The sequence below is a fragment of the Glycine max genome, chromosome 1, assembly GCF_000004515.6.
Source record: "Glycine max cultivar Williams 82 chromosome 1, Glycine_max_v4.0, whole genome shotgun sequence".
NCBI classification, from domain to species: Eukaryota; Viridiplantae; Streptophyta; class Magnoliopsida; order Fabales; family Fabaceae; genus Glycine; species Glycine max.
Genome location: NC_016088.4, coordinates 53036993 through 53064283, shown reverse-complemented (window position 1 = coordinate 53064283; position 27291 = coordinate 53036993). Strand labels below are relative to the sequence as shown.

Below are 27291 nucleotides of genomic sequence, written 5' to 3'. Positions count from 1 at the left end.
ATAAAATAAAGTCTAATTAGGTTGGTGTGTGTATTGCCTAGTTGTAACTTAGGTTCTATTTTTTTTAAGCTATTGTGAGACTTTATACTTCTCCAACAAAGAGTATAATCACTCTGAGCGTGCTCTGTGTATCTTGTTTTATTTTTTCCTACTTGTCCTAACACTGCAAAGTTTGCACTTTGAAGATAAGTCGTATGCATTGTGGGAGTAGGAGAAGAATTTTCAAGGCAGAAATTATAGATATATACCGAAAGTGCGTTACATTTGACTGTGTGTGCCATGTGGTGGACTAGTTATGTGTGTACAGTCATGATAAAAGCTAGCAAAACAGGAAATAATAACCATGCATTTTGTGGGAAACGACTTGATCAAATTCACGTAACTGCTATTATGTAAGATATATATAATTGTTTAGTTTGCATAAGCTAGTCAAACGCAATATTTTTAATTAGAGCACTTTTATCTCTGAAACGCTATTGGATTGTAAAATAAAATTTTATTTCACTTGCAAATTGTATGGATGATTGTGTGATCTGACAGTTGCTTATAGAAGCAACTCTCTTCCTCACCCTCTCTTTGTCTGCCACTTCATTACCAATCGTGCACCTTACTGATAAATATATATTCTCTTAAAATAAGTTAACTTTAACATAATAAATATATTATTTTTTTGGTGTGTGTGCAATAAAATATATTATCTAATTATATTAATTGCTAAAGGCATTATAGTTGCATGTTAAATTGATGAGAAGGAATAAAATAAAACAGACGAATATAGTAAAATAGAGTAATTTAAACTGAAAAATGCTCATAAGACGTATGGCTTGCACGCAAGATCTTCATGAGTTCCCCCAAGCTTTCTAACTGTTTTTTGTTTTCTCTTTCATTTTTTCAATTTAGAATTTATCCAATAATTACAAACACTTTGTTTCATCTTCAATTCGTACAAGCACATACATTCCATCATAATATCTAAATATATGTTTAAGAATATTCCACGTTGAAATAAGGTACAGTGAGCTGTCCACATTAGGATCCAAAGGTGAAGAAACAAGGTTGTAAAAACCTCACATTTTAACCATCTAAAAGTATGTTTTCTTCTTTTCCCTAATCCACGATTCTCGATCATTTACGTACCGACTTAAGTACTTAAGACATTGCAGTTATACCCTACTGATACAGAGCACAGGAAATTACCATTGGAAGATCACCTCAGTCTAGCTCTTTAATTGCGAGATATGTAATCACTCTCCTCTTTGAGCTTGATATATAAGAACATGCATAATGTTTTTTTTATCAGGAGTATAATGAAATATTAACTCTACTAGCATAGTGTCTCACTGCTCTGCATGGATATTAATTTTATCATTTATAATTTTTTATATATTATAACATTTTAATGTATTAATCTACTATATTTTAATTAATAAAAAATATATTAGTATATATATACATGCATAATAGTTAACAATATTAATATATAATAAAATGTTAAATGTTATAAAAATTACATCAAAATTTTGTATGATATATACTATTTTTTCATATACATGCATCAAATTTGTATTCTTTTTTATAAAACTTGTACTGCATAAAAGTTGTATCCCATGAATTTTATTTATATTTAATATATTTTCTATATTTTTATATTTATAAATTTATAGATTCTTAATTGAAGAAATTTGAATGTTAATCAAATAATTTAATTTAAAATATGAAAATATTTTTTTAATTTAATAAATAAGAAAAAAATTAATTTAAACTAAAAACTTATTTCAAATAGGTGAATGTTATTATTGAAACTTCAAATGCTCAATTACTTTTTAACATATTTTTATCAATTAATGTTTAAATATTATTCATGAATTTAATACTTTCTTTTTTATATTTCATTCTTATGATTTTTAGTTACATGATGTTTATCTAAATATATATTTTCTAAAAAAGATATATTGTTAACTAGAAAATAATAAAAAAGAATGAAATAAACTGATTGATTATTTTTTATAGTATATTATTAAACAATATTAATATTACGTCAAATGCCCATTATTCATAAATGTTACAGGGAACCGATTAATTCTTCGAATATAGTTCAAATTTGTTTGGACTTACATTACTTGAATCCCACTAGCACCATGCACAATTGATATTGTTATTATACTCTTTGGTACTAGTTCATTTTCTCAATCCAGAAAAACGTGTATATTGTGATTCAGATAAAATAACTTCATTCATCAAACATGTAAAAGGAGAAAAGAAAGAGTTTTGCATGCCCACACTACTTTTTGGTAAAAGGATTCTCTTTTAGTAAAAAAAAGAATAATGAAATTCCCAACGCGGCTTGGATAGAATCAAACTCAAATTCAGTTGGTAAAGGCATACCAAAAGACAGAGAAACGAAGAATATTCTTACTAATAGTCACAATAATGATTAAAAATCACAACTTTTTCTTAGTTAATTCTGATCATCCATCAATTCTACGATAACAAAGGGGAGGGGAAAAGAACATCTCGATATACCTATGTCCTAATGACTTTTACATATTGCTATAAAGTAATAACACTGAAATTTAATCTAAAGACTTCTAACAAAAGTTGCAGCACAAGAAATCGAAGATACCCTGTGTACAGTCATAGCAGCAAGACAACCTACATACCCAGAAAGCAAAAGTTTCAATAATCAGACATATTATATCTCACAATCACATCAAATTTTACAAAAGAAAAGAAGATTACCATTCATTAATGATCTTGTCTTGTGTATCATCCCCAGCTTGGCATCCGGTGCCAGAAACTTCAATGGATTGTGATGGAGGAGGTTCCATGGCTCATTCACCTTCTCTCTCGCACTATTGGAATATGACAAGTAAAAAGTGAAATAAATGCACGTGAAGGCGCCTATTTGTCACCAGATCACGACGTTACAAAAGACAAAAGAATCAAATGTCATTCGTAATCCATGATATGCCCAAGCCCAAATCCATTTCTATGATAGTACCAGACAGACAAAAATGCTACTAATATTTACCACTTCAGTTCTCTTTTTAATGAGATCTTATTTAGAATGTTTATTAAGGAAGGATTTTATTAATTAAGTAAATTGTCTCTAACATTTAGTGTCCGTCCAGTTTATAGGTAGAGTCAATTTTACATGCTATGGCATATATTATTTTAATGTATAAAAAATTGAAAGTGAAATTAATTTAAACATATGAATTTTAGTCATATTTAATGACTCAAAATTTACTATTTTTTTTTGGTACATGCTTAAAGTTTACTTTAGTAATGTTTGAAAGAATAGACTCATTCTCTCGTGAAAATATTTTATTATTATGGTAAATAAAAATTATAAATTTATATTATAAAATCATATATTGATCACATAACCTGATCATTACCTTAAAAAATTATTATTTTTTAATCTTAATCATTTAATATGATTTTCCGTAGAAAAATCATTTAATATGATTTAATGGTCTAAATTTTGATTTATAATTTCTCATAATTAAGAGGAATCATTTTCTACCTTTTAGTATATTTTTGTTTTTTTGTTTTGTATGGAAAGTGGCTAAACGGCAAACTAAAAGTCACGAAATCTGCTAACAAAGTTAGATGAATCCACGCAGGTGGACGATAAAAAATATCATAAACCTTAATACAAATGATATCAACACCACAGACTGACAAAGGGAATAGATTAAAAAAACAATAAATTACTAAATTGTTGCGCTAATTTGGAAAAATAAATCTATTAGTTTGTGGTTTTGACCTTGATGTTATGACCAAATAATGATCCCACAATCTGCTGAACAGGGAGTGGAGGGCATCTAATTCTTAAAATACTTTTGGCTTGGAGGGACCAAAATCAGTTCATTTTTTAATATCCTATTAGATGTGTAAGTATGAAGTCTAGTTAAATTAATTAAATATTATATATATATATATATATATATATATATATATATATATTATAAATCTTTCACATTCTCACGTATTAACAAAAAATATATACGTGTAAGTATATCTGTGGAACTATCAAAGATATTGGTTAGGTAAACTTTTTTTTTTTACCCAAATAGCGATTTATGGCGTGAAATATTTGACGTTACAAGCAGAGTTGATTAAGAATTACGTTATACTTTTAGTGGGACGAATCGTCATTGAATATACCTATTTATTAAGCCATCACTTTCTTTAAAAAAATTCTAATATCTTCTCAAGAAATTTCCTAATATTTAATAAAATAAAAATAGAAAAAATAAAGATATTTAATATCTGAATAATATAAGAGATATTTTCTTTATTTAATAATTTAAAAAATATTAAGAATATTTGAAACTACTGATATATAATGAACGAATGTTGAAGATTTATTGGCCATTAATTTTAACAATAAAGGCAATTTCTTATTTCGTGTTAAAAGTAATTATGTTCCGAAAAAAGGTTTACACCTATTGATCGATTATCACTGTCATGTGAAAGAAAGTTTCAGTTTTATTCAAATTTTTTTTATCTATTTGTATTTCTTTTTCTTTTTTTATAGGAAACCATTTGTATTTCTTACCTTCTTTAAAATATGGATGAATATAATCTTTCATGGTACATATGTGTTTTTTTTTTTACATGGGATCAATATAATCTAATTGAATATAATATAGTTTATATATTTTTTGTTTGCATGAAAACCTAATGATTGGTCTAGTTGATACAAAATAAACTTATTTCACGAGAACATGAGTTTGTTTTTTTATCCATGTGAAAATCTTATGCATAGGTAATATATAAATATGTTTGTAAGGTGTTCATTGAGTCTTGAGTTCTATTGTAATTTATCTAAACTTTTGTTACAACAAAAAAATTGTCATGTAAAAAGATAATTTTCTTGTAAACCTATTTTTTTCATAATTTTAACTCTTCAAAAAGGAATTTACTAAAGAAGTGAGAAATGACACATGTTGTTAGGTATTTTTGTTTTGTTTATAACACATGTATCTTCTGTTAAAATAATTATGTTCATTAGGTTTTTTTTAATGTAGAAATCTTCTTAAAAAAAGCAAAATACAATGGTGTTATTTGTACAGGATTCGTGTGGCTGCTGGATCCCTCTAATATTATACAAAATCTGCTTCTATATCCTCATGCTGTAAACTCCACAGTGAACAAGCTTGTCACTTGCAGGGGCATCAATGCTGATCCCGGGAAAGAACCTTCAACATCTACAGGTGCAGGTGCAAGTCACCTAAAACAAAGTCCGTATGAACTAATAAAGCCATTGGCATAATGTGTGAGAACTTCTCCCAGCGCAATCATTTGAAATTAAATACCATTTTTTTCCCTATTGCCATATTTGACAAAGACAAAGAAATCTCATTGAGACTGTTGCAGGCGAGCTTAGAATTAGAGAGTAGTGAGCTAGGAAGTACTTCAGGAGTAGGGCACTGCAATGCCACTGTCACATAGAACTTATTTTGTTAGATATATGCCCAATCTTAGCAGAGGAAAAGGATGGATCGTCGATTCATTGGTTCAAATATTCATGAAGATATAATCTATGGAAGTAATGAGAAATTCTCACCTCTCAGTGGCTAATTTTCCTTTAGCAATATGTGCACTGGGAATAGAAATTTGATCAAGTTTATTTTCAGACAACTCTTTGGGACTATGGATATCCTGCCAACATGAGATAGATAAATTTAATACCAAACACCACATGGTATGACAAATATAAAAGAATCACAACATTTATATTATTATTACCATCAAGGATGTTCCATTATACAGCTGCATGGAAGATGAAACATCTGGTTGTTGCAAGTTTTTCAGAAATCGATGTTGTAGTAACATTGAAGCAGTTGGTCGCTCTGCTGGATTTCTTATAAAGCAAAGTCTCAGGAAATCTTTACCCTCTGCCGACAATGTTTCTGGAATAGGAGGAGTATCCTTCATTACCTTAAACATAGCTGCGGCCTGCATAATTAGATGAGAATTTACCTCCGGTTAAAAAATGAATTGGAAACGTATACATATAGCCTCTATACTGAATCCACAAGCTGCAACAAAAGAAAAATAGTATAAATATGCTTTAAGCCGGTTGTTAAACCAAACTTTAACAATGGAAAAAGTTGATACATTATAATCCATTAAAAAACTTCAGCATCTCACTTAAGTTCATATAAACATGAGATACGAAGTTATTGAAACAATCAATAATATTCTTTTAATGAATATTGGGGTTCTTATACCAATATTGAGAAGGAAATGATAACACTATATTCTGCAACGCTTTTTTGACACACTCTTTTATTTGGTAAAATTGATGTAGGTCTCACTAAATGAGGTTCATTTCTGATTTGGTGCATCTCCTTTTAAACTAGTGGGATTCACATGAATTTTAACCAACAACAGAAGAGAGTGTAATTATGTTACACGGTGCTGAAGTGCCCTGAATAGCAAATTGATAAAAAGACAAGAAATGTTTTTTGAAGGTACTTACTCCTTCGTACTCACTCCAAGGAGGCTTCCCGGTGAACATTTCAATAATTGTACAACCCAAACTCCAAATATCAACAGCAAAAGCTAGGTCAGAGCTGTTATCTTTTTGCACACCCGCTTGAAAAAGCTGTGTGAGAAATAAGTGTCAATAGAGAACGCATGAGACATCGTGGAGTAATATAGAGTTATAAACTTAGTATATACCTCTGGAGCCATCCAATATGGACTTCCCTTTAAAGAAAGATCTGCAACATGTCCAGTTAGCTGTGGACATAGACATCCAAAAAGTATTATTAGGGCACAAAAGCTACTAGTTAGCAATGGTATTCGTGAAACCAACAAGTAAATTTCAAAAGAAACCATAGATATATGTCATAAAAAATTCAAATTAAATAACATACAGAACTTGGAGACACACCACTTTTCTACATGTCACAAATTTACAGGTAAGCATTAAAGCACAAGATACATATTCAGCCAAGGAAATTAGAAGATGTACCCGATATACTCCAATGGCTGTAATGGGTAATAAAAATTCAAGATAAGAAATTTCCAAAACAATAAATTTGGTCCTTTTATCTTAATGATTGCATTTTGTAATGCAAATACCCACCGGAATGTTTTAACAGTGTAAAGATAATCATATCATACTTGGAAATCCAAAATAATGGTACAACGAGAGAAGCATTCTCTTTCGGGATATGAATAGAGACAAGAACAAGTATATAATAGAAGGGGAATTTTACAACTCACGTGCTTGGCCATCCCAAAGTCAGCAAGCTTAACAACACCAGCAGAATCAACAAGCAAGTTAGCTCCTTTGATGTCCCTACACACATACAACAAAAGAAAATATATACATCAGATGTTCTAATTCCAAATTGAATTAGTAATTTCTGAAAGAAAAAAAAAGGAACTAGTAATTTTTATAATGGTAACGCAAATATCTGGTAGAGATTTCTTATACTAGTTAGACACGGATCTCATGCAGGTGACCAGTACCTATGAATTGTTTTTTTGCTATGCAAGTAAGCCAAGCCCGAAAGAATGTGGCGCGTGAAATTCCGAACAACACATTCTGTTATTGCACCACAATGTTCACGAACGTATTTATTCATTGAACCGGGATGGACATATTCCAAATAAATATAAAACCTGTCTTCTACCTAGTCAAAACACAACCCAAAGATATTAGAAGGTTAATTTGTGGGCAGTTCTATAGATAATGGTTAATCTTAGACAACTAATCATGAATAGGAATTCTTCCTTACTATTTCGCTACCATAATACTGCACGATGTTTGGATGTTGCAGATGGCTAAGAACTTTAATTTCCTGAAAAAGGCAGAAATTGGGTAATCAGGATATATAAAGAAAGTGAACTAGAAAAAGGAAAATGATTTTGGATAAATAAAACATTATAAAAAGGAAAATTGTTAATAAATAAACAGTTTATATACTTCATCTGATTAAGGTTTCGATATAAGTATTAAGAAATATAATTAATTTTTTAAATTTCATAGAAAATATTAAATAACTTTTTACTATATTGATTTATCTTTTTTATACACTATTCTTCTTAAATATTGATTAAGGGTAGTTTTAATGTAATATTAATTTTATAAAATAACAATTATTTTAAAATAATTTTTATTTTTATTCTCTTACAGGTCATATCATCTAGAATGAAGGGAGTATTAACTAATGAGATGAATAACCTGCTCTAACTGCTTTATGCACTCTGCAGACTTTGGATCATCAGAAAATATTTCTGCTTCCTTCATTGCACACAATGCTCCAGTTTTTCTATGAGGAACAACAATATGTTTTAGACGAGCTTCGAAGAAAGAGAGAATGGAAGAGCTTAAAATAATGCTTATGAAAAATGTAGCACTAGAACCACAGATATACCTGTTGGTGGCAACATAAACAGTTCCAAAAGTACCACGACCAAGAAGTTTTCCTTTTTGCCACTGGTTTTTCATGGGCAAGGATTCAGTCTTAGCCACAGGTGGGGAAAAGGTAGAAGATGGTGAAAGCAAGGGGGGCCCAGGCCCAGCCCAAGGAGGCAAGGGTAAGGGGTGAACAGCGAGAGGAGCAGTGGTTTCACGACGTGCTATAGAGGTGTCAAGGGATAACTTGGGAGGAATGGATAAGGAAGAAAGCCTAGTTGGGCTTTGGTGGGGAGAAGGAATGTTATCGGTGTGTAATGCGGATAAATCAAAGAAGGCGGGAGGTGGGTGGGAAGAGTCAAATGTGGGCATCTCTGGTGCAGACCAGAACTGGTTTCCTTTGGGTGAGACGTAATAGTATGGAACCAAATCATCATCGTTTTTGTTGCTGGGACTGCCCAAAGGACTCGTTGGAGCACTTCTTGGAGGGACGCTCAACCAAAACTTATCTCCTTCACTCCTCTCTTGCTCAGCCACCACCCCTGCTGACCTTGTTTCTTGCCTCGCAAAAACACTGTACACACAAACCCAGACATCAGAATTCTTAAAGACCAACCACTTTTTTCGACTTTCCATTGTTCCAAATACTTAGCAATAACATTAATATCAGCAAAGCATTCGTGCAAGAGGTATGGACTCGGTTCTCTTAAACATGACTATAAAAGTCTTGCAAATCAAAAGGATAAAAATATTTAATTAAATCTTTTAACCAACATTCATTATTAATAAAATTAGTAGATATTTTTATCAGGTTATAAACAAAAAAAAATTACAACTTCAAACCTTGTAAAGTTACCTAACTTTCCCGCACCAATTCTAATATTCATAAATAACTCTGTATTAGAAATATTTATTTGACATTTTTAACTTTTCTTTTTTTTTTCTCTACTTGTTTTTAATATGTATTTCTCTCTTTTATTTCTTCATCTTCTTATACACCAATTTCCCCCCCTAATAATTGATCAATTGGTTGAAAGGATAGAGAAATAAAGTAACTTGACTACATACCTGGATAATTACATTGCGCACAAGCACAATTAATTAATAAACATTTAAATATTAAATAATCAAAATTTATTTTAATAACCTACTGCATAATGAAACGGAAACCCTGCATGCACCAAATGAAATGAGTAACATGGGAATCAAGTTATGTAAATTACCTGCGCATTCGAAAACCAGGGGTGAGGGTGACATCGACGGCGGCGTCAGGTCTGTCGGCGGCATCTTTAGGCGAGGGCGAACGGTAATCAGCGTCTCTGGGCAAGGGCAACGGCTGAGGCTGAACGCAGGAGGTGGAGGAACGATCGAAGGTGCTGGAGGAGCGAGACAAGGGGGGCACCACAAGGGAGTCTAAGACGGCGACGTGGGTTAGCTTCTTGGAGCGCTTCCACGTCGACCTTTTCCCGCTGCCGAAGAACCAGGCCGAGCCGCTGTTCTTCCTGGTGGGGTCGGAGGCGGAGGACGTAGAAGGGGAAGACTTTAGAGTCGCCGAAGAAGATAAGGATGATGATGACGACGACGACAACGATGATGATGTTGATGATGGTGAATTAGAATGAGAATGAGAATGGGAGAAGATGAGGGTGGGGAACCAACGCATGGCGGTGGATATAACTACAATGCTTCATTGTGCGTATATGATAGTCATTGTTGTTAGTAATAAATGCTGTGGCTGTGTATGCATGCAGAGAAAGGAACAGAGGAGAGGGAAATAAGAAATTAGATCATCATGCATAGATTTGTCTTTCTCGTGTATTATTATTCTTGAATCTGTTATGAGCCCATGCTTCTGCAGACAAACAAGGATGCGGTTTTACAACGCCAAATCCGGGTGCCGACAGATGTACGTGCAACCCTTCCTACCTTTTCTCTCAATAATGCTGAGCCGTCATGACAAGATTCTAACTCTTAACATAACATTAACATTCCCACCCTCTCCCATTTAAACCTTTCCCTCCTCTATCCTCTTTTTTCATCATGCATCTTAAAACCAAAAATCTTACACCCCATTTTTGGAACAAAAAACAAAGGAGAGAATGAAACTTATATATATGACAAATAATACCATGAAATTTTATATATATATCATCTAGTAGTAAGATTTATAAAATACTTTTATTCCAATCAATTAACCTACCAATTTTCAACTCTAAACAAACTTTCTAATTATATGTTAACTTTGCGGTTAATCATGACAAATAAAGAGTAACTGAACTATAGGAAACAAAATCTATACATTCATGGAACAGGGAAGAAAAATAACGAAAAACCTTCTTAAACATAACTTTTATCATTTATCTGAAACTTTTAATCCATTTAAACCAAACAAAACCGTCTGAAGTAAAGTTTCTCAAGTAATAGTACGTATATAGGCATAAATAATAAATACAAATGGGCTAGAGGGGCTTATTCTTTTGCGGGTAGTCCTTGTACCCATCACTTCGGTGATATCCCTAAGTGCATTACATTGTTTTGAGATAAATAATATACTCAGTTCCTTTCAAAATATATAAATATAAATGAGTTATTTTAAATATCTATAACTATATATACGTTGAAATTGGATATTTCAGCGTACACATTATTGTACATATTTTATTTCTATAACTACATTCATAATAAGTTATTATTTTATTCTTATAATTATCTTTACAAATCATCTGGTTATTTCTATTATCTAATGGAAAAGCAGTTAGTTAAGCAGGGAGTGTTGTTTCCCTAGTCATTATAATACGACATGATAAATGATGATCAATCAATATTTCACTTAATCCGGATACAAATCGGGAAGAAACCCTTCTACGTCAATCAAAAGGCAAAGGAATTTACCACTGTACTCTCTTGTATCGTGTGGTAAGGAGGCCTTCCTATGATTTATTATAATATCAGCTGCTACCCAATAAATAGAAACTTTGGGCTTAAGGCTCCAGGGCCTTGAACTATCGCAATTTTCCAGGCCATTCTTTTTTAGCCTTTCAAACTGGGCCTCACTTGGACCTAGAGTAACGCCCGGTTTCACATAACATTTCCTTTGACTTTGAGTAGTTTTATCTGTTGTTTTATTGACAAACGAGCAATAATGACAGAAAAGAACAACAAGATCTTACTAACCTATATCCATAGAGCATTAATTAAGAAATTTTAAAAAATATTTATTATGTAAATCATAAGAGCATAAAAATAAATTATGAACCGTATAATTTTTCGTCTCCTAATAAAAATATTCTTACTTTGGTTCTTTAATTAGTGTTCTTATGATATTAATTAACATTTAAAAAAAAACAAAAGCTTGATTTCAAAACTTAGGTTTACGTAAGAACTACAGTTTATCTGTATGCATTAAAAAAAAAGTGGGATCCTCACTAATGGTGATGCCTATTATTTATTTCGTACCACCCGCCGCACACGCTACCGTGCGTGCCATGCGAAAACTCCAAAATCTTTTGCTTGCAGAGAAATAATGACCTTTTGTTTATGACCCTCTAAAGTGGGAGACAGAGAAATAGGAAGAGTAGTTTTTCTTTTTAACCAAAAAAAAAGAAAAGAGTACGTAACTTGTCTAGTTTCCTTTTAGTGTGCAATAACAACATCTTCTTCTTATGTGTGCATTATTTTGTACTTTTTAAACTTTTGAAGGGTGGAATCATTTTGACAATGACTGTGAAAGCCCACCCTCTTAAAACCCGATTGCTCTTTTTACTCTAATAAGCTAATAATGCCTTTTCTGTTTTTTAATTTGCAGTTGCTTTTCAACCCAAATAGCTTTCTGGCCATTGGTGATGCTTCAACTTTTAGCTACGAACCTTTCCACGTTATGCGTTGTGTTTTTCTTTTTCTTGTGCTTTTGTTGGAAAGGTTTTCTTGTTTTTAACAAGACAAGAGTTAAAATTCAACTAAAATGATCTGAAATCATTTTTGTTATATTTTTTAATTTTAAAAGATCATTTTTTAAATTCATGTATACAAAATGAATAAAAAGTTTGTATAAAATAAAACCAGTTATACACTGTGTCAATTACTTAAATTGTTTTAATTTGAAAAACACACCCAAATTTGTTGAAGAATAAATTAGCACTGACAAAAAATTCTTGCAGGTTAAATGTTTTTTTTTTAATTTTATTAGCGTATCAGTTAAGTAGTTAAACAAATCATTTGACTGTAAAACATTATAAATTCTTGTTAATTAGGAAGGGGTTATTTTATTAATTGTAGGTTTTTAAGCAACTCCCTAATCGACTAAATTAGGTGAAAGTATGGATAGAGCAAAAAGTAAAGGCGTAAAATATGAAAATGAAAGGTATAAAATGAAATGCGGTAAAGTCATAAACAAAGCTGTAAAGACGTACTACAGTGTAAAGACAAATGCAAATAAATACTCATGTTTGATTGATGTATATATAATGAGAACTTGGCTTCTGAATTATTGTATAGTTAGTACTGTATTAATTTATAAGTTTAAACTACTTGTTAACTGCACCGTACGCGTAACTGGTTTTTTGCATTAAAATTGCATAAGACCTCAATAATAGTGGTCCATACATTTTTGGATTTGAACGACTAGGCCTTGGATGGTCATTATTTACTGTGGTAATGATTGTTCATAAAAACCATTTTTTATAGTGCCTAGAATTAATGTCTATAAACAGTTTTTAGCCTTTCTTCTGTTATCATGTGTGCCATACACTATTTATAGCGGGAAAATGAAACATTAGAAGAAACAAGAACATAGAAGAGACCCACAACTCTTCACGTCATATGTTTCTTATTATGGATTCACGTCGTATGCTAATTTATTATGCGAGAAGCTTTTCTTTTTTCTTGTAGTCTTCTCCTGTATATAATTACTTTTTAGATAAGTTATCCAAAAAGATCTTGAGTTACTATGTAGGCTATATTCCATAAAATTACTTAAAAAGTTGGTTGGAAGTTTAAAAAGTAACTAAAGATTAGTTAATAGCTACAAGCTGTAAAATTAACTTACTAAATTATTAGTATTCAATAAAATTAGTTCTTGAAGTAGTTGAAAAAGATAAAATGATTGACAAATAATAAAATTATGATTTCTTAAAAAATGGTAACTAGAAAATTGGATAAATATATTAAGTATAAAAATGAAAAAAAATATAAAAAGTTAGAATTTCAAATCTAAGGTTTTAAAAAATGTTACTTCAAATAGTTTGAAAAAATGTTAGAAACTATTAAACAAAACTTGTTTTCTAAATAGTCAAACAAATTTTTTAGCTAGTGAAAAAAATTAAAAATTAACTGAAATGTCTTATCAAATATAGTTGTAATTGATGAATTTAAGATTAAGTTAGGTTACATATACACAAACTTTCATAAATCAATAGCATAAATTATTAATTATAAAGACAAAATTATATATGTTTGAGATTTATTTGTAAGTATTTTATCTTATGACATGAATGTTTGTATGATTATTTTATAAAAATAATTTGTGATAAATTTCATAAACTATTTTTTAACTAATATTATAGCAAGCTTTGTAAAATAGATTATGAAAACAACTTATAACTTATATATAAATGTACTATTTGGATTCAACAAGCCTTTGTATTTGGTGGCCGACCAAGTAGATTACTCAGATTCATAGAATCTAAGTGAATTTAATTAAGAAAAGAAGAAAACTCTATCTTCTACCAACATATAAATAGAGATATCCCCAAAAAATATGTCATTTATAATTAAAGGAAAAATAAGATAAAATCATATTTTTTTTTTCGTTCTTCACATTATCTTAGAAAAATAATTGAGATCTTATCATCCAATTTCACATCTATAAAAGGAAATCATCATGCTTCCGGTAAACCAACTTTTATTCCAACGATGATTATTTGAAAACTGTCTTGATTGTCAATAAACCTAATTACAAGGGTGTTACCGCGTTGACTTTAATGACGGTTTCTTGAAACCGTCGTTGTTGATGTGTCATAAAAAGTATTTTCCCTACTAGTGTAGCTTGGGCACTAGGACAAACTTGAAAGAAATTAGCTTTAAATTTTTTATAAAAGGTAGTATATGGGCTGCCCATCTGGGAATATTGGTAAGAGAAACCCAACCCCCCCCCCCCCCCCCCCCATTTGTTTATCTTAACTTTATAGTGATAAGGGAATTTGCAAACGGTAGGAGTATTAAAGAATTTGTCACATAAAACTCTAAAAGCACACATGGCTTCCCAAACATTTGGATGTAACTAGGTAGGGGTGACATTAAGTTCTCAAAAACATATATGCCAAACTTATCAAAATGGATAGTTAGATGTAGGTTCGAGAATAAAGTATAGTACATATACATAAAGTGAATCTCGGTCAAATATGCACGCATAAAGGCACACTCATTGACAAGACAAGATTCAATGACCACCATATCTGGTCCACTAATGTGATAGAACTCGACTATTTCAAGTAAGTAAGTAATAGACTCATAAGTTAAGAAACTACTTTCATAGAATATGACTTCCTCGTGAACTCAAGAGTAGTCCAGAAGGGTTATAGAAGGCAACTCATAATTTACCTTACTAGGTTTTTTAGGAGGAGTAGGAGGAATAAATGAACGACAAACCAAGACTTGGACAACATAGCCTTCAAGTGTAGGTCAATAACATTAAGAAGAGGAACAGGCAGAGTAGACTTGGCCTCGTCCTCCCTGTGAAGTGAGTCAACTCCAGTGTGAGGTCTTCCCTTAGAAGCATTGGCACCACTAGCAAGGGTCGTAGCACTAGCAATTAGAGGAACACCACCACCAACTAGGACGACGCTACCAATGGGGATACTAGATTTATGGTCACGAATGACATTAAAACCGTCGTGATGGTGAGAAGGATCATCGTTTTAACTTTCACTAGTAAGGCGAACCTCTAGCATTAGTATTCAGCCCTGTTAGAGCGTACATAACCCTCCCCGAAATAAGACATAATTAAGATAAAAGGTTGAAAATGTGTACTTGGGAGGCAAAAGGGTAACTAACAAAAAGATACTGGGAATAAGGAATTTGGCCGGAGAAGAAAACACATAAGCAAAGGAGTGGGAGAAGAAAACGTTTCTCAACCCTTTTATAGTCTTCTGGAAGCTTCGGGTGGCTAATAGGACGCATCCATTTGAACCGTCAAATCCTTCCTCAAGGAGATAGATCAACAACTGGGGATAGATGTGACCCTTGGGAATCCCAATGATGCTTCAAAATTCAAAGGACACAATCATTGCGCCTTTCTTGAAAAAGTGGGAAAACATTAAATGTATCTCAACAAATGTAACAACTGATAAGATGTTACTTCAAATCCTTAACCATTTGGACTCGGCCCTACCTAACTATTTAAATCCCTTTGTGACTAAGTTAAAAACTTTGCCAAAGAGAACATCCCTCTCAGGTTCAACTATTACCAAACAAATAATTAACACTCGAACTTGACTGGATGATAGCTTAGTCAGAGTTGAGGACCTAAATTTACTTCTTATACATAAAAGCTCATACATGTACCGTTAGCTTCAGACTTGGCATACTTTCGCACTTGGAAGGATGAGTAGGTTACTCGGATTCATAAAATTTGAGTGGATTTAATTAAAGAAAAAAGAAAATTCCATCTTCTATGAGAAAGATAGAGATATCCCCTAAAAACAAATATTATCTATTATTAGAATAAAGATAAGATAAAATTATATATGCTCCTATGTTACATTATCTTAGAAAAATAATTGAGATCTTATCATTCAATTTCACCTATATAAAAGGAAATCATCATACTTATTTGGTTTAGATAAATTAACTCTTAATGAAACCTATAATCTGATACTTGTATATTTTTACTTTGTTAACTTGAGCGTTAGAATATCTTTCCAAATAAAATCCACCACATAAGTGGAGAAGCTCACATAGGATTACCATCCTGAAAAGGTTTGGTCAAATCCAATTTGAACAATAAATAATCATTTTATTTTTATTATAAAACATATATAAATACTTACGTGGTAAATATTTATTCAATAACAATATTGCAGAAACTACGGTATGTTGATTTTAAATGAACTGAAATATATATATATAAAAAAATCTGTAACTTACAATGTGAAATCTTCCTGCCTTTCCAAAAGGCTACTTGTAATTGCATAAAATAATGAACTCTCCAATATGACTCAAATGTTGCCACAACTTTCTCCCTTATTAGTAGGATTGAACTTTATTGGAAAGCTTAAATTTAACGATCATTCCCGTGCGCATAAAAAAATGTCGTCGCTTAATAGAGGTACAACTTTTAGATGATTGCAAGCAGCGTCAAGATTCTATCAAACATTTGGGCTTTGTGAGCCAATAATTGCATTCCATATTGTTAACTTGTTGTTCGACTTTAAACGTGTTGCTGGGTCTGGTTAGTCTCTCTTTCCTGGTTGGCGTGTATGATTAGTGAAGTTGTTTCCCAAACTCACGATACTCTAACGACATGTTTGACAAATATGCTTTCATAAAGTCTAAAATGGCGTTTAATATGTTCTGACTCTACAAGAAATCTCATCATTATATTCATGTGATAATTTTACTGACTGTTTGGTACTAGTATTTGGTAAAGTGAGCTTACCCTTATAATTTGAGTAGGCTCCCAGTCCCTCTTGTCAACTTGTAATTCGATGATTATATAATGGTAGTAATTCTTTCAGACAGACTCACTTAAAAATAAAAATTATTAATTTTTCACTCATTAAAAAAATTACTTCACATCATTTAATTTCATTAATTTCAAATGAAAAAATTATTTTTAAAATATATTTCATTAAAACTTGTTATCATAAATAAAAAAGTTATTAAAAATAAAAATAAAAATAAATAAATGATATTTTAAAAATAATAATATTAAATAAGATAAAATTAATTAGATTTATTTATATTAAGTCTAACTAATATTTTTTTTTGTTTATATATAAATCTAGAGGAAGTATTCTTTTTCTTTCAATTACTATTTACCCCAATGATCATGCAATAGAGTGCTTTAAGAAAAACACTAAATTGATTGCAAACTTATAATTAAGATGTTAATAATATTGTTCATTGATAGTTTTTTGGAAACAAAAATACATAAAAAAAAATTGTGTAGAAATCAAACACAATGTAACTTACGCATCTTATTTAACTAATTTAACTAAACCTCTCACACAAGACTTTTTGCAAATAATTATTAAAATGGTACATAAAATAAGAGGTCATTAGCATCTACTACAATTTATTTAAAATTTAAATATAATTTTAGTCGCTTAAACTTTGGATAAAATTGTTTTTAGCACTCCAAATTTAAATCAATTTTTTAGCTCCTGTAATTTAAAAAAAAATATAGTTTTAGTTTCTCAGTTCAAGACTTCACTTAAGTAATTAACAGCATGTGACTTATATGATAACTCATTTTGATTTCATGTTCTTATTAACAAACACCCTCCCACCCACGTATATATATTTTTTTCTCTTAGATGATATTTAAATAACGTTAATTCATACAAATTAAAGAGATTAAAACGAACTTTTCTCAATTATATAGACTAAAAAGATTGTTTTAAATTTTTTAGAACAAAAGCATATACTCATCCTAAATTTGAAAGATAAAGACATTTAAATCTTTGTTTAATCACCGATGTGCTGTTAGCTTGGGGGGGAATTAATTGGAAAATAACATGACGGTGCAGTGAAATTAAAATGATTCTCTCAAACAAGGTAAAATCTCAGTTACCAACAAGAAGAAGGTTAGGGTTCCCTTTCGGGGCATAGGTTAAAGGGATGGATGAGAATGAGTGGGGTATTGGTTGGGTGAGAGAACAAAAAGGTAGTAAAATCAGACAACACAGCAGACCAGACCAGGGGACGTTATTGATGGCATCAGAATATTCATGTCATCCATTTAATAGTAATAATGACAATAAAGTTTCCTTGGTATTCATTCCATCATGTCAAATCCATGCACGTGATGGACTCCCCAGTTCTCCTCCCATTTTCTAAGTCAACAGCGACAAAAAGCATTAGGAAAAAGGAAATAACAAGGTGGAGAATTCAAGTTTTGGAGGGTTGGGAAATAATTGAGTTCCACCCATATGAGACAAAACCCAGTGCTGTGAGTGAATGTTGCTGCAGGGTCACCTGTCAATTCTCATGCAACAAAGTCATCACACATATCACATCTACTACTTCCTTCTCATTTTTAGATGATGTTCTTTTCATAAATTATTTATTATTTTAAAATATTTATTTGTTTACTTTCAAATAATATAGCCTTAAAAACTAAATACACTACCAATATAGTTGTAACTGTATAATATAACTAATCATATATATGGAATCAATATTTTAGTCTTCCCGTAAAAAAAACAAAAAAAAAATATTTTAGTTGGATAAACCTTAAGGGTCCATTCAATAAAATAGAATGAAATAAATAAAAAATAAAATTTTAAATTAAAATAAAATATAAAAATGTGAGTCTCATTTTATTTCATTTTTATTTTTTTTCTATCCAAACGAACGGATCCTAAACACATATATTGTTATGTATATGGGTTAGTCCAAAAGCGATTTGTTAAAGTTTAAACGGCAGGCTAAGTATGTTAAAATTAGGCTGTGAGTATATGTTTTTTTGGCCTCATCTACTATTTAACTCATAAGTTAGTTAGGTTAGTTTAATAATGGCTCACCAAGTCAGTCTGCAATTAATTCTTTTTAATATTAATTATTTTTCATACTTTTATTATTTATGTTTTATCAAAATTTAGTAGTAAAAGCTTAATGCTTGGGGTTTTACTATTAGAATAATCCATACATATTTTTTATACTTATATCAATATTGGATATTTTTCAATTTTTTATCTGTTTTTAATCATTTTTAAAAATTCAACCACCTTCTAATATTTTGGAAATTTTCCCATTTTTTATTATTTGACCGTGAACTAGCTAGTCTATTAACTGGCGCTGAGCTAAGCAGGTTAAGCGCAAATTAACTGGACACCTATTTGATTTAGCAGTAGCCGAATTCGATTCATTTAATTAAGGCCATTGACCATCAAGCAATGCAAGTAGTAAAAAGTCAGTTTTCAACAATATGATTTAAATGCATGAAAAATTGTTAATTATATGTTTAGTTTAGAATTTGGTAAAGTTAATTTTAATAGAAGTATTTTTGAAATATTGAATACCATGGAGATGTATGTATAAAGTAATTTTAATAACATATTCAAATTAGTATATTTATACATACGTATATATTTGGTGTGTATATATATATATATATATATTACTCAAAAGTGTGAAGATCAAATTTTTAACTTGAAAATAAATAACTTAAATTGAACTTGTACTCTCGACATTTAAAACTTTAAACTGACGTTTCCTTTAACCATGTTTATTTCTCATTTAGTACGGTTGGTTAATTAATAGTAATATCTTTTGTATTCTTTTTAGTAAACGATCACTGGTGTAATGTGTATTTCAGTGATTGCTTGAAAAATTGAAACGAAAGTGATTTATATTTGATTTTTTTTATTATAAAGTAAGTTAGTAATAAAATTTAGTATAATTTTTTATTTAACACAAAAAAATTATCTAAAATTATTTCAACTCAATGAATTTCACATCCAAAATCAATTCATTAACATAGTATAAAATATGTGAACATTTAATTAAAAGTACATTATTTAATGTTTCAATGAAGTTTCTAAATAATTCAACATAAACTCAAACGTTTATTAAAAAAATAACATTCCTCTAACTATAATTACATTATACCCTTCTTAAAAAAAATACATTATACCCATTTACCAATACTTTTTCCATGAAAAAATATTACTTTAATTTTATCATCGAGTTACAAACATATTCATGTTGGAGAGCATACTTGTTAGGGAGTTCTAAAGCTTGATATGAACTCAAACAATCCTAATAAGCCTTTGTTATTATGTGTAATTGACTTGGTCTGACTCTAGTCTACAGGATCAAACCTATTTATGAAGTGTATCCTTTAATTGACTTGTACGTAACAATTCTCATCTTTTTCATGGAGTCTAATGTATTTTATCTTCCTCGATCACATGTGAGGAGAGGGTGTTGCTTCATACACCTCAATTATGTGTGAGACAGGTATGAGATGCCTTTGGCTTCAAACTATGGACTCGAGACCTATAAGCTCTTCTGCTCTTGGATTATGTTGTTGAATCGACAAATAACAGTAGTATGTCGGGATAAGTTTTGGCTTGAGTGTTGTAATTGCCTTACTCACTTGATCATATTATTTGGATTAGTTCCACTAAAGATTCATATTATTTGGATTAGTTCCACTAAAGATTCTAATTGGTTGTACATGCTCAACTCTCATTATTGTCAAATTGAGTTGTCCTTGTGCATGACTATTCAAATATTAAGCCTAAAAGGCATGATCACTTATCATTTTTATTTGGTCAATCCAACCAATAAACCTTTACAATAAATAAAGATTTATGGATACTCAATGTTAATTTACACATATTAAGAGGGAAGAAAATAGGAGAGAAGTGATAATATAATAGGTAATATAATGTGAAAAAAATAAAGAAATAGAAGAAAAAATATTAAGAGATATCAATTATAGTTATATTTTTTAGATGTTTATATTGTTAGACTATTGATATTAAAAAACTTGTAACTGTTCTATTATATCAATAGTGTTATATATATATATATATATATGCTTCTTTATAAAAATATTGTACAGTACTTAACGCAAAAAGTTATATTTCTGCAGCCTTTTTTCGCTTTGTTAATTCTTATATTTAACTTTTGTTTCACTGACCTATATACAATTGTGCATACCGCGGAGTGACCTATGTTGATTGAAACAGCCTCCGGGATGTAGCTGATTAATTATAGTACTTAATGGTGGGGGTGTTATTGAACGATGACTTCCAATAATTCAAAATAAATAAGTTTGGATTGATTAAATTAATTGATTTTTAATTTTAATTTTAAACTAAATAAATTATAATTGGTTTTTTTATTATATTTATATTTTAAAATTTGAATTAATTGGATAACTCAAATAACTATATTTTCTTCTACTTCTATCTCTATTTTTTAATTAATTTTGAAATGGCCATTTTTTAATTGGATATAAATTTCAAAGTGTCTGTATGTAATAAAAAAAAAATAGTAGGCATGAATTTAAGGTAGTAACACACTAACATTTGAATTGTATGTTAGAGTTACATTGATTGAGATTAGCGACTATTGTGGGGTGGATAAAACATAGTTAATGGGTTTTGTAAGAGAAAAGGAAATTAAGAGAGGGGGAGAAGAGAACAGAGAGGAAGGACGAAAGGAAAAGATGAAAAGACAATGATCCGAAGTGAGTATGAACCAAAAAAACAAAAAATGTACCTGAGAGAGGCAGAGGGAATACATTAATGAGAAGAGTCCCTCTGTACGCAATTGTTCACCAACACACTGAGTCACTGCACCACCCTGATGCTCTGCTCCTGCTCCTGCTCCTGCTGTAGTCACTGTGACTCTCACCACCATCATTCTCCCACCCTTTTGCCCCCCTGGGATCCTTTCCTTTTTACATATCTTTATTTATTATCTTACAAAATGTATAATTAAGCAAGATCACCATGGCCTTATCCCCCGTTAAAAATGTACGATTACTTGAAAATGGACAATACAATCAAGAATATATGTTGTCGGTTAATTTCTTCTACCCCTTTTTCTTAAACTATGTCACCTTTTAATTGCTCCTTTGATACATCCATTTATAGTGTTTTCTAACACTCAAAAATCAATTTTATTCATATATACAATCATGGTTATATCATTAAAAATTGAAGCAGTTGTTTATTAGTATTTAAATTTCACCATGAAAAATTAATTAATTATTACATGGTAGTAAAAGAAAACAGCAATTGTGGATGAGAGTAATATTGTCACAATGCACTTAAATATTTTTAACGATTTTTATATCTATTTTTTTGTGATAAGTACTTAAGTAATTAATATATAGACTAACATATCATTAGTTTGACTGAAATTGAACTTATAATTTTTAAACAGTCTCCAATTCAAATAAAAAAATATAATTCAAAGAAAAAATTGTAATTGAGAAGTTCACCCAATAAAGTTAATCAATATTTCATACCAATAATATAATAAAAATAATCAATGTATAATTTTTTAAAACAAAATATATTTTATTTTGTAGCTTTTATAAAAAAATTGATAAATGGCATAAAATAGCTTATTTTTATACCTGCTTTAGAAAAATTGTAATAACATTGTTTTAAATATTTTGCTATTAAATAAACTTCGTATATATTAGTCCTGCAACCAAAGAGTAATCCTAAATTATTTTTTAAAATGGATATAAATTAAGAAGAATAATAAATCTCCTTGTTTCTATTAAAATTATTTCTAATTTTCTAGTAAATTATATATTTTTATTTACTAAGTTAATATTTTATAATCGGTTACATCTCGATCTACAGTAAATATATAATTGAAAATTAATATTTAATGATATTTTACATTTTAAATAACGGAAAAAATTAAAACAAAAATTTCTTTAAAAGTGATACAGTGAACAGAAATGGGATGAAATAAATAAATAATTATATCAAACCAGCGGAAAATCACCTATTGATCGAAAACCTTATGATACAAGTACTGCAAAAACGACCAGTGGATCACAATTCACAGGATTAGGAAGTGTTATGTATTCCTATTTACGAGGGAAAGCTGAAGAAGGTAATGTTGGTTTTCAAATTATAGGAATGGCATTGTCATTTTCTCTACGCGTGAATTTCAATGCATAATCGATCATAAATTGTGTTACTATTGCATTTGCACTCATTATATGCGTTAAGACAATGAATTTTGATATCATATTCATAGTCATAGTACTAGTAGTATATTACATGGGTAGGTGCAAGAAGGGGTATTATAAAGTAACTTGCACGTGGCATGATATCACCATTATATGGGATCTCGCAGGCTCTGACGTATAACCAGATTGAAGAATTGAAACTTCAAGTCTGGGAAAGCTAAAGAGAAAATAAAGGCTCCTTTCTCGCCAAGTTAAGATAACTTAGTAATAATACTACTATCATATATATAAAAAAATTAGTAATTATATTTTTTTCAAAGGCACTCGTGTAAAAACATTTAATACCTTTACAAGTGTACACGAGTTAGTTTTGAGTCAAGTTGGACTAAATCTATTACTTAAACTAATTAAAACATTTTAGTTTTAGCTGCGTTGATGAATTTGGCAATTTGCACATCTTTCTATTCATCTCAAAATATATAAACAAACTCCATCAATGATGTACTGATTTGCAATAGAGCTATCAGGTCCAAAAGATTAAAAATTATTATTTTATAAAAAATGAATAATAAATAAATATAATAAATATATAACTAATAATTAAAAAGTAAAATGTCGCATCAAATTTGTTATCCATGATGTGTTGATTTGCAATAGGGTAATAGGTTTATGGGTTTCAAAATAAAAACTTGTTATCCAAATTATTTTATTATAGTGATTTTCTTCAAATGTGTGCTATTAATATTCTTTATGTGTACGTTATCTTAAACAATGAATAGTTTGAACTTTGAACTAGTGGGGGTATACGAAACAAAATGTAATTTAAGTAATGCAAGTTGCATATGAATAGACACGGAACGCAAGCTTGCATGGTGTTGAAGTGTGATTTACTGCATTATATTAGCTTACGCATAATCTTCTTATAATATAATTAGAGTTGTACCATATGTACGACTATAAACATGTGTTATACGGATAGCGAGAGTGTAAGGTGAGAAGAGTTATAAAACTCTACATGGATCATTTTAGTTAATCTTAGTTTTAATGATTAATTTTAATTATACTGTTAAATTTTTTTTCTTCCCACGTGAGACGCTTCGCGTGCGTGTAAAACACACTGACTTTTTAAAATACAACTATCATTTTGTACGAAGGTTAATTTGGTGCAAAAATCACTTGAAGTAATTAGTTTTTTGGCTTTTAAATGAACAATTAGCAAATCCTTAGTATTGACATAATTATATAAGATCTTGTTGTGTTTAATGTGGGAGAACAATCTATTTAATAAGATAATATATGTTCAATTTTGTTTATGAGAAAAATTTCTTTAGATCAATGAGTTAAAGAATACTTATAATTTTTCACACACGGACAAAAAAAGAATTAATAAATACTACATAGTTTGTCTTTGAGAATATTTCATAGGACTAAGATGAAAAGATAACCTATCAACATATTTCATCTTTTTCTTTTGTGTTTTGTAGTTTAAGAATCCTAGTGTTATTATCTTTTACACTCTCTTTATGATGGACTAAAATTTGTTAAAAATCATAAATTTTGATAGGTTTTATTTCTAAATCAAGAGATAAAGTCATTGAATATAAAGTGTGATCCAATTGATAATTTCCAATAAATTTTATCTAATCATATATAGAGCGTTAATTAGAAAGGATATGTAAGAAAAAGTGTGGTAGCATTCCACTTTTCAATAATTTTATGCTTATTAACATGCTTCTTTTTACAAACTTTCATGATTTATTCATTTTAACTTTACCACTCATATGTTCTTAACATTCAATGTTTATTCTTTTTATTATCAGATAAAAAAAATCTCCTATAATTATTCATTAATGTAACTCAATTCCCACAAATACAAACCAAATTAAGAGAATCTAGTTGTACACTAAATTGAATATGATGTGTGAGTTATTATTAATTTAATATTTGTCTTTGTTATAGATAAATGAAAACACAAATTACAATTAAAATTATAGGTTATTTACTAACCAATTTCCTTAGAGCATTAGTTAAGGAGCTAAAAGAAACAAATATTTATTATATAAATCATAAGCCAACGTAAGAAAAGTCATATACAATGTAATTTTGTGCATTCCAATAAAAATCTTTCTTCTTTAAGTTACTTAATTAATGTCTTAAGGACATTGATTAACATTTGTTAAAATTATAAACTACACATCTATAACTAAAAGGCTTAATTGCAAATTTATCATCAAACTTTCATTATTTTGTAAATTTTATCATTCAACTTTTAATATTTTGCAAAATTATCATCTAAGTTTTTAATTTTTATACATTTTATCATCATAGTCGTAACAAAATGATATCATTTTGTTTTATCATTAATTTTTTTGTGATACAACATGGTTATCAAACTCTCGAGTTAACTCGTTAATTCTTATGAGTTTATGAGTTCACTTGTACCCTGCGAGTTAACTCTTAAGTAAGTTTTTTTAGCAGACTCTCGGTAAACTCTATAAACTAGCAAGTTAAAAAAATTAGACCAAAATTTAAGTCATTTTTTATTGTTTTCTATCTGTTTAGCATTCAACATATCTTCATTTAACGTATTATTTTCAAATACAAAATTCTCACCTTTAATAATATCAAATCATTGTTCTCTAATAACATCAAACTCTGGATGAGAATAATCTATCATAATTATAACTTCTACAAGTTATTGCCTAATAGTAATGTATTATTACTAGACTTGATTATTATTTGAATATTCTGAACTTTCTAATTTACTGTTTTATTTTATTATATTGTTGAAGTATTTAATTAATATGTTATTTATAGATATTTTGTTATTATTTTTATATGAAGTAGACTTTTACGAGTCTACGAGTTGAATTTATGGAACTCCCGCAAATTTGTGTGTAAATTCTCGAGTTTCATAACTTTGGATACAACAATGATAATAAAATACACAAAAATTGAAATTTTGAATGATAAAATTAGTGGAAATAAAATTTGGGTGGTACAATTTTAAAAATAATAAAGTTTCACTGATAAAATTAACGAATTAAGCGTAATTAAAATTGCATTCAAGAATATTGGTGGTGTGCTGATTCGACCAAAAGTTTGCGAATTACTGTACGTACAATTTTTTTAAAAAAAGTTACCATATTTATTGACATTAATTAGTGTGTCTTGGACCACATAATCAAAAGCCGGATCATTGGCACGGCAAGAACAATCAAAGTTTCAGAATAAAATGGAGTATGGGTTATGTTATGTAAACCTAACATTTCTAATACACTCCTACGCACGAGCACATGGTCGCAGTAGTACGTGAAAAAAGTTGCTTGGAAGGGGCAATAAAGCAAATATAATTAGGAGTACTGCATGCCATATTTAATATGCTCAATACTTATATTAAAGTGATATTAAATTTAAGTTGACGCAGGAATTAGAAGATTTACTTGTGATAAAAAAGAGAGAGAGAGAAAGATTATAAGTTTGATTATTTTTTTGATGAAAAAAGAACTAAATTGATGCCCTACTTGTAATGTTTTGGGGTGGTAGGGAATATGGTGAGAGTGGAAAAAAGCTGAGCGGTGACGGCTGAGTTGGGAGGGGAATGCGTTGGAACAGAACAGTTATTCGCGGGGGAGGAAGCTTAAGGTTTAGTCACTTCAGGAATGAGTGAAAATACCAAAAGCTGCTAAGAGGTCAATCAAAACGACTGTGCAGCATGTGCGCAGTAGTCAGTAAGTCAAGAACGGGGGAGGAGAGGAACAACTAAGCCACTCTTCTTTTTGGGGCTGTTTTCAGTACGATCGACTTTGACCGGGAATAGCAGGTCACACTCAAACCCCCCTCGTTACTCGTGCACGCCTCGCTTTGGAGGTGAGATTACGAAAATCTCCCTGTGTTTGAAGGTTGCGTTGTCTTGGTCTAGAGACAACTGTGGCTAAGTGGTGGAGAGAGGGTACGGGAGCGAGCGGTCACAATAGGGTTGACGCGCACGGTACACGGACGTGTGCTGCAGTCT

General features: G+C 30.1%; 1 protein-coding gene and 1 long non-coding RNA gene across 2 annotated transcripts; both read right to left on the bottom strand.

Annotated features, from left to right (window-relative positions):
- Positions 1–2409: 2409 nt before the first annotated feature.
- On the bottom strand, positions 2410–3068 carry LOC106794702 (uncharacterized). The gene is made up of 2 exons (XR_001382911.2): positions 2740–3068; positions 2410–2652 (listed from the first exon to the last, which is right to left on the bottom strand). It is a non-coding gene; the product is annotated as an uncharacterized lncRNA (long non-coding RNA).
- A 2063-nt stretch (positions 3069–5131) lies between these two features.
- On the bottom strand, positions 5132–21979 carry LOC100793654 (mitogen-activated protein kinase kinase kinase 5). Its single transcript, XM_014761787.2, has 13 exons — positions 21861–21979; positions 15032–15226; positions 9610–10071; positions 8406–8960; positions 8213–8300; positions 7767–7829; positions 7498–7661; positions 7249–7324; positions 6700–6759; positions 6497–6622; positions 5761–5970; positions 5579–5673; positions 5132–5210 (listed from the first exon to the last, which is right to left on the bottom strand). The coding sequence occupies exons 1-13, from the start codon at positions 21977–21979 to the stop codon at positions 5132–5134; spliced, it is 2292 nt and encodes a 763-aa protein (XP_014617273.2).
- Between the last annotated feature and the right edge of the window lie 5312 nt (positions 21980–27291).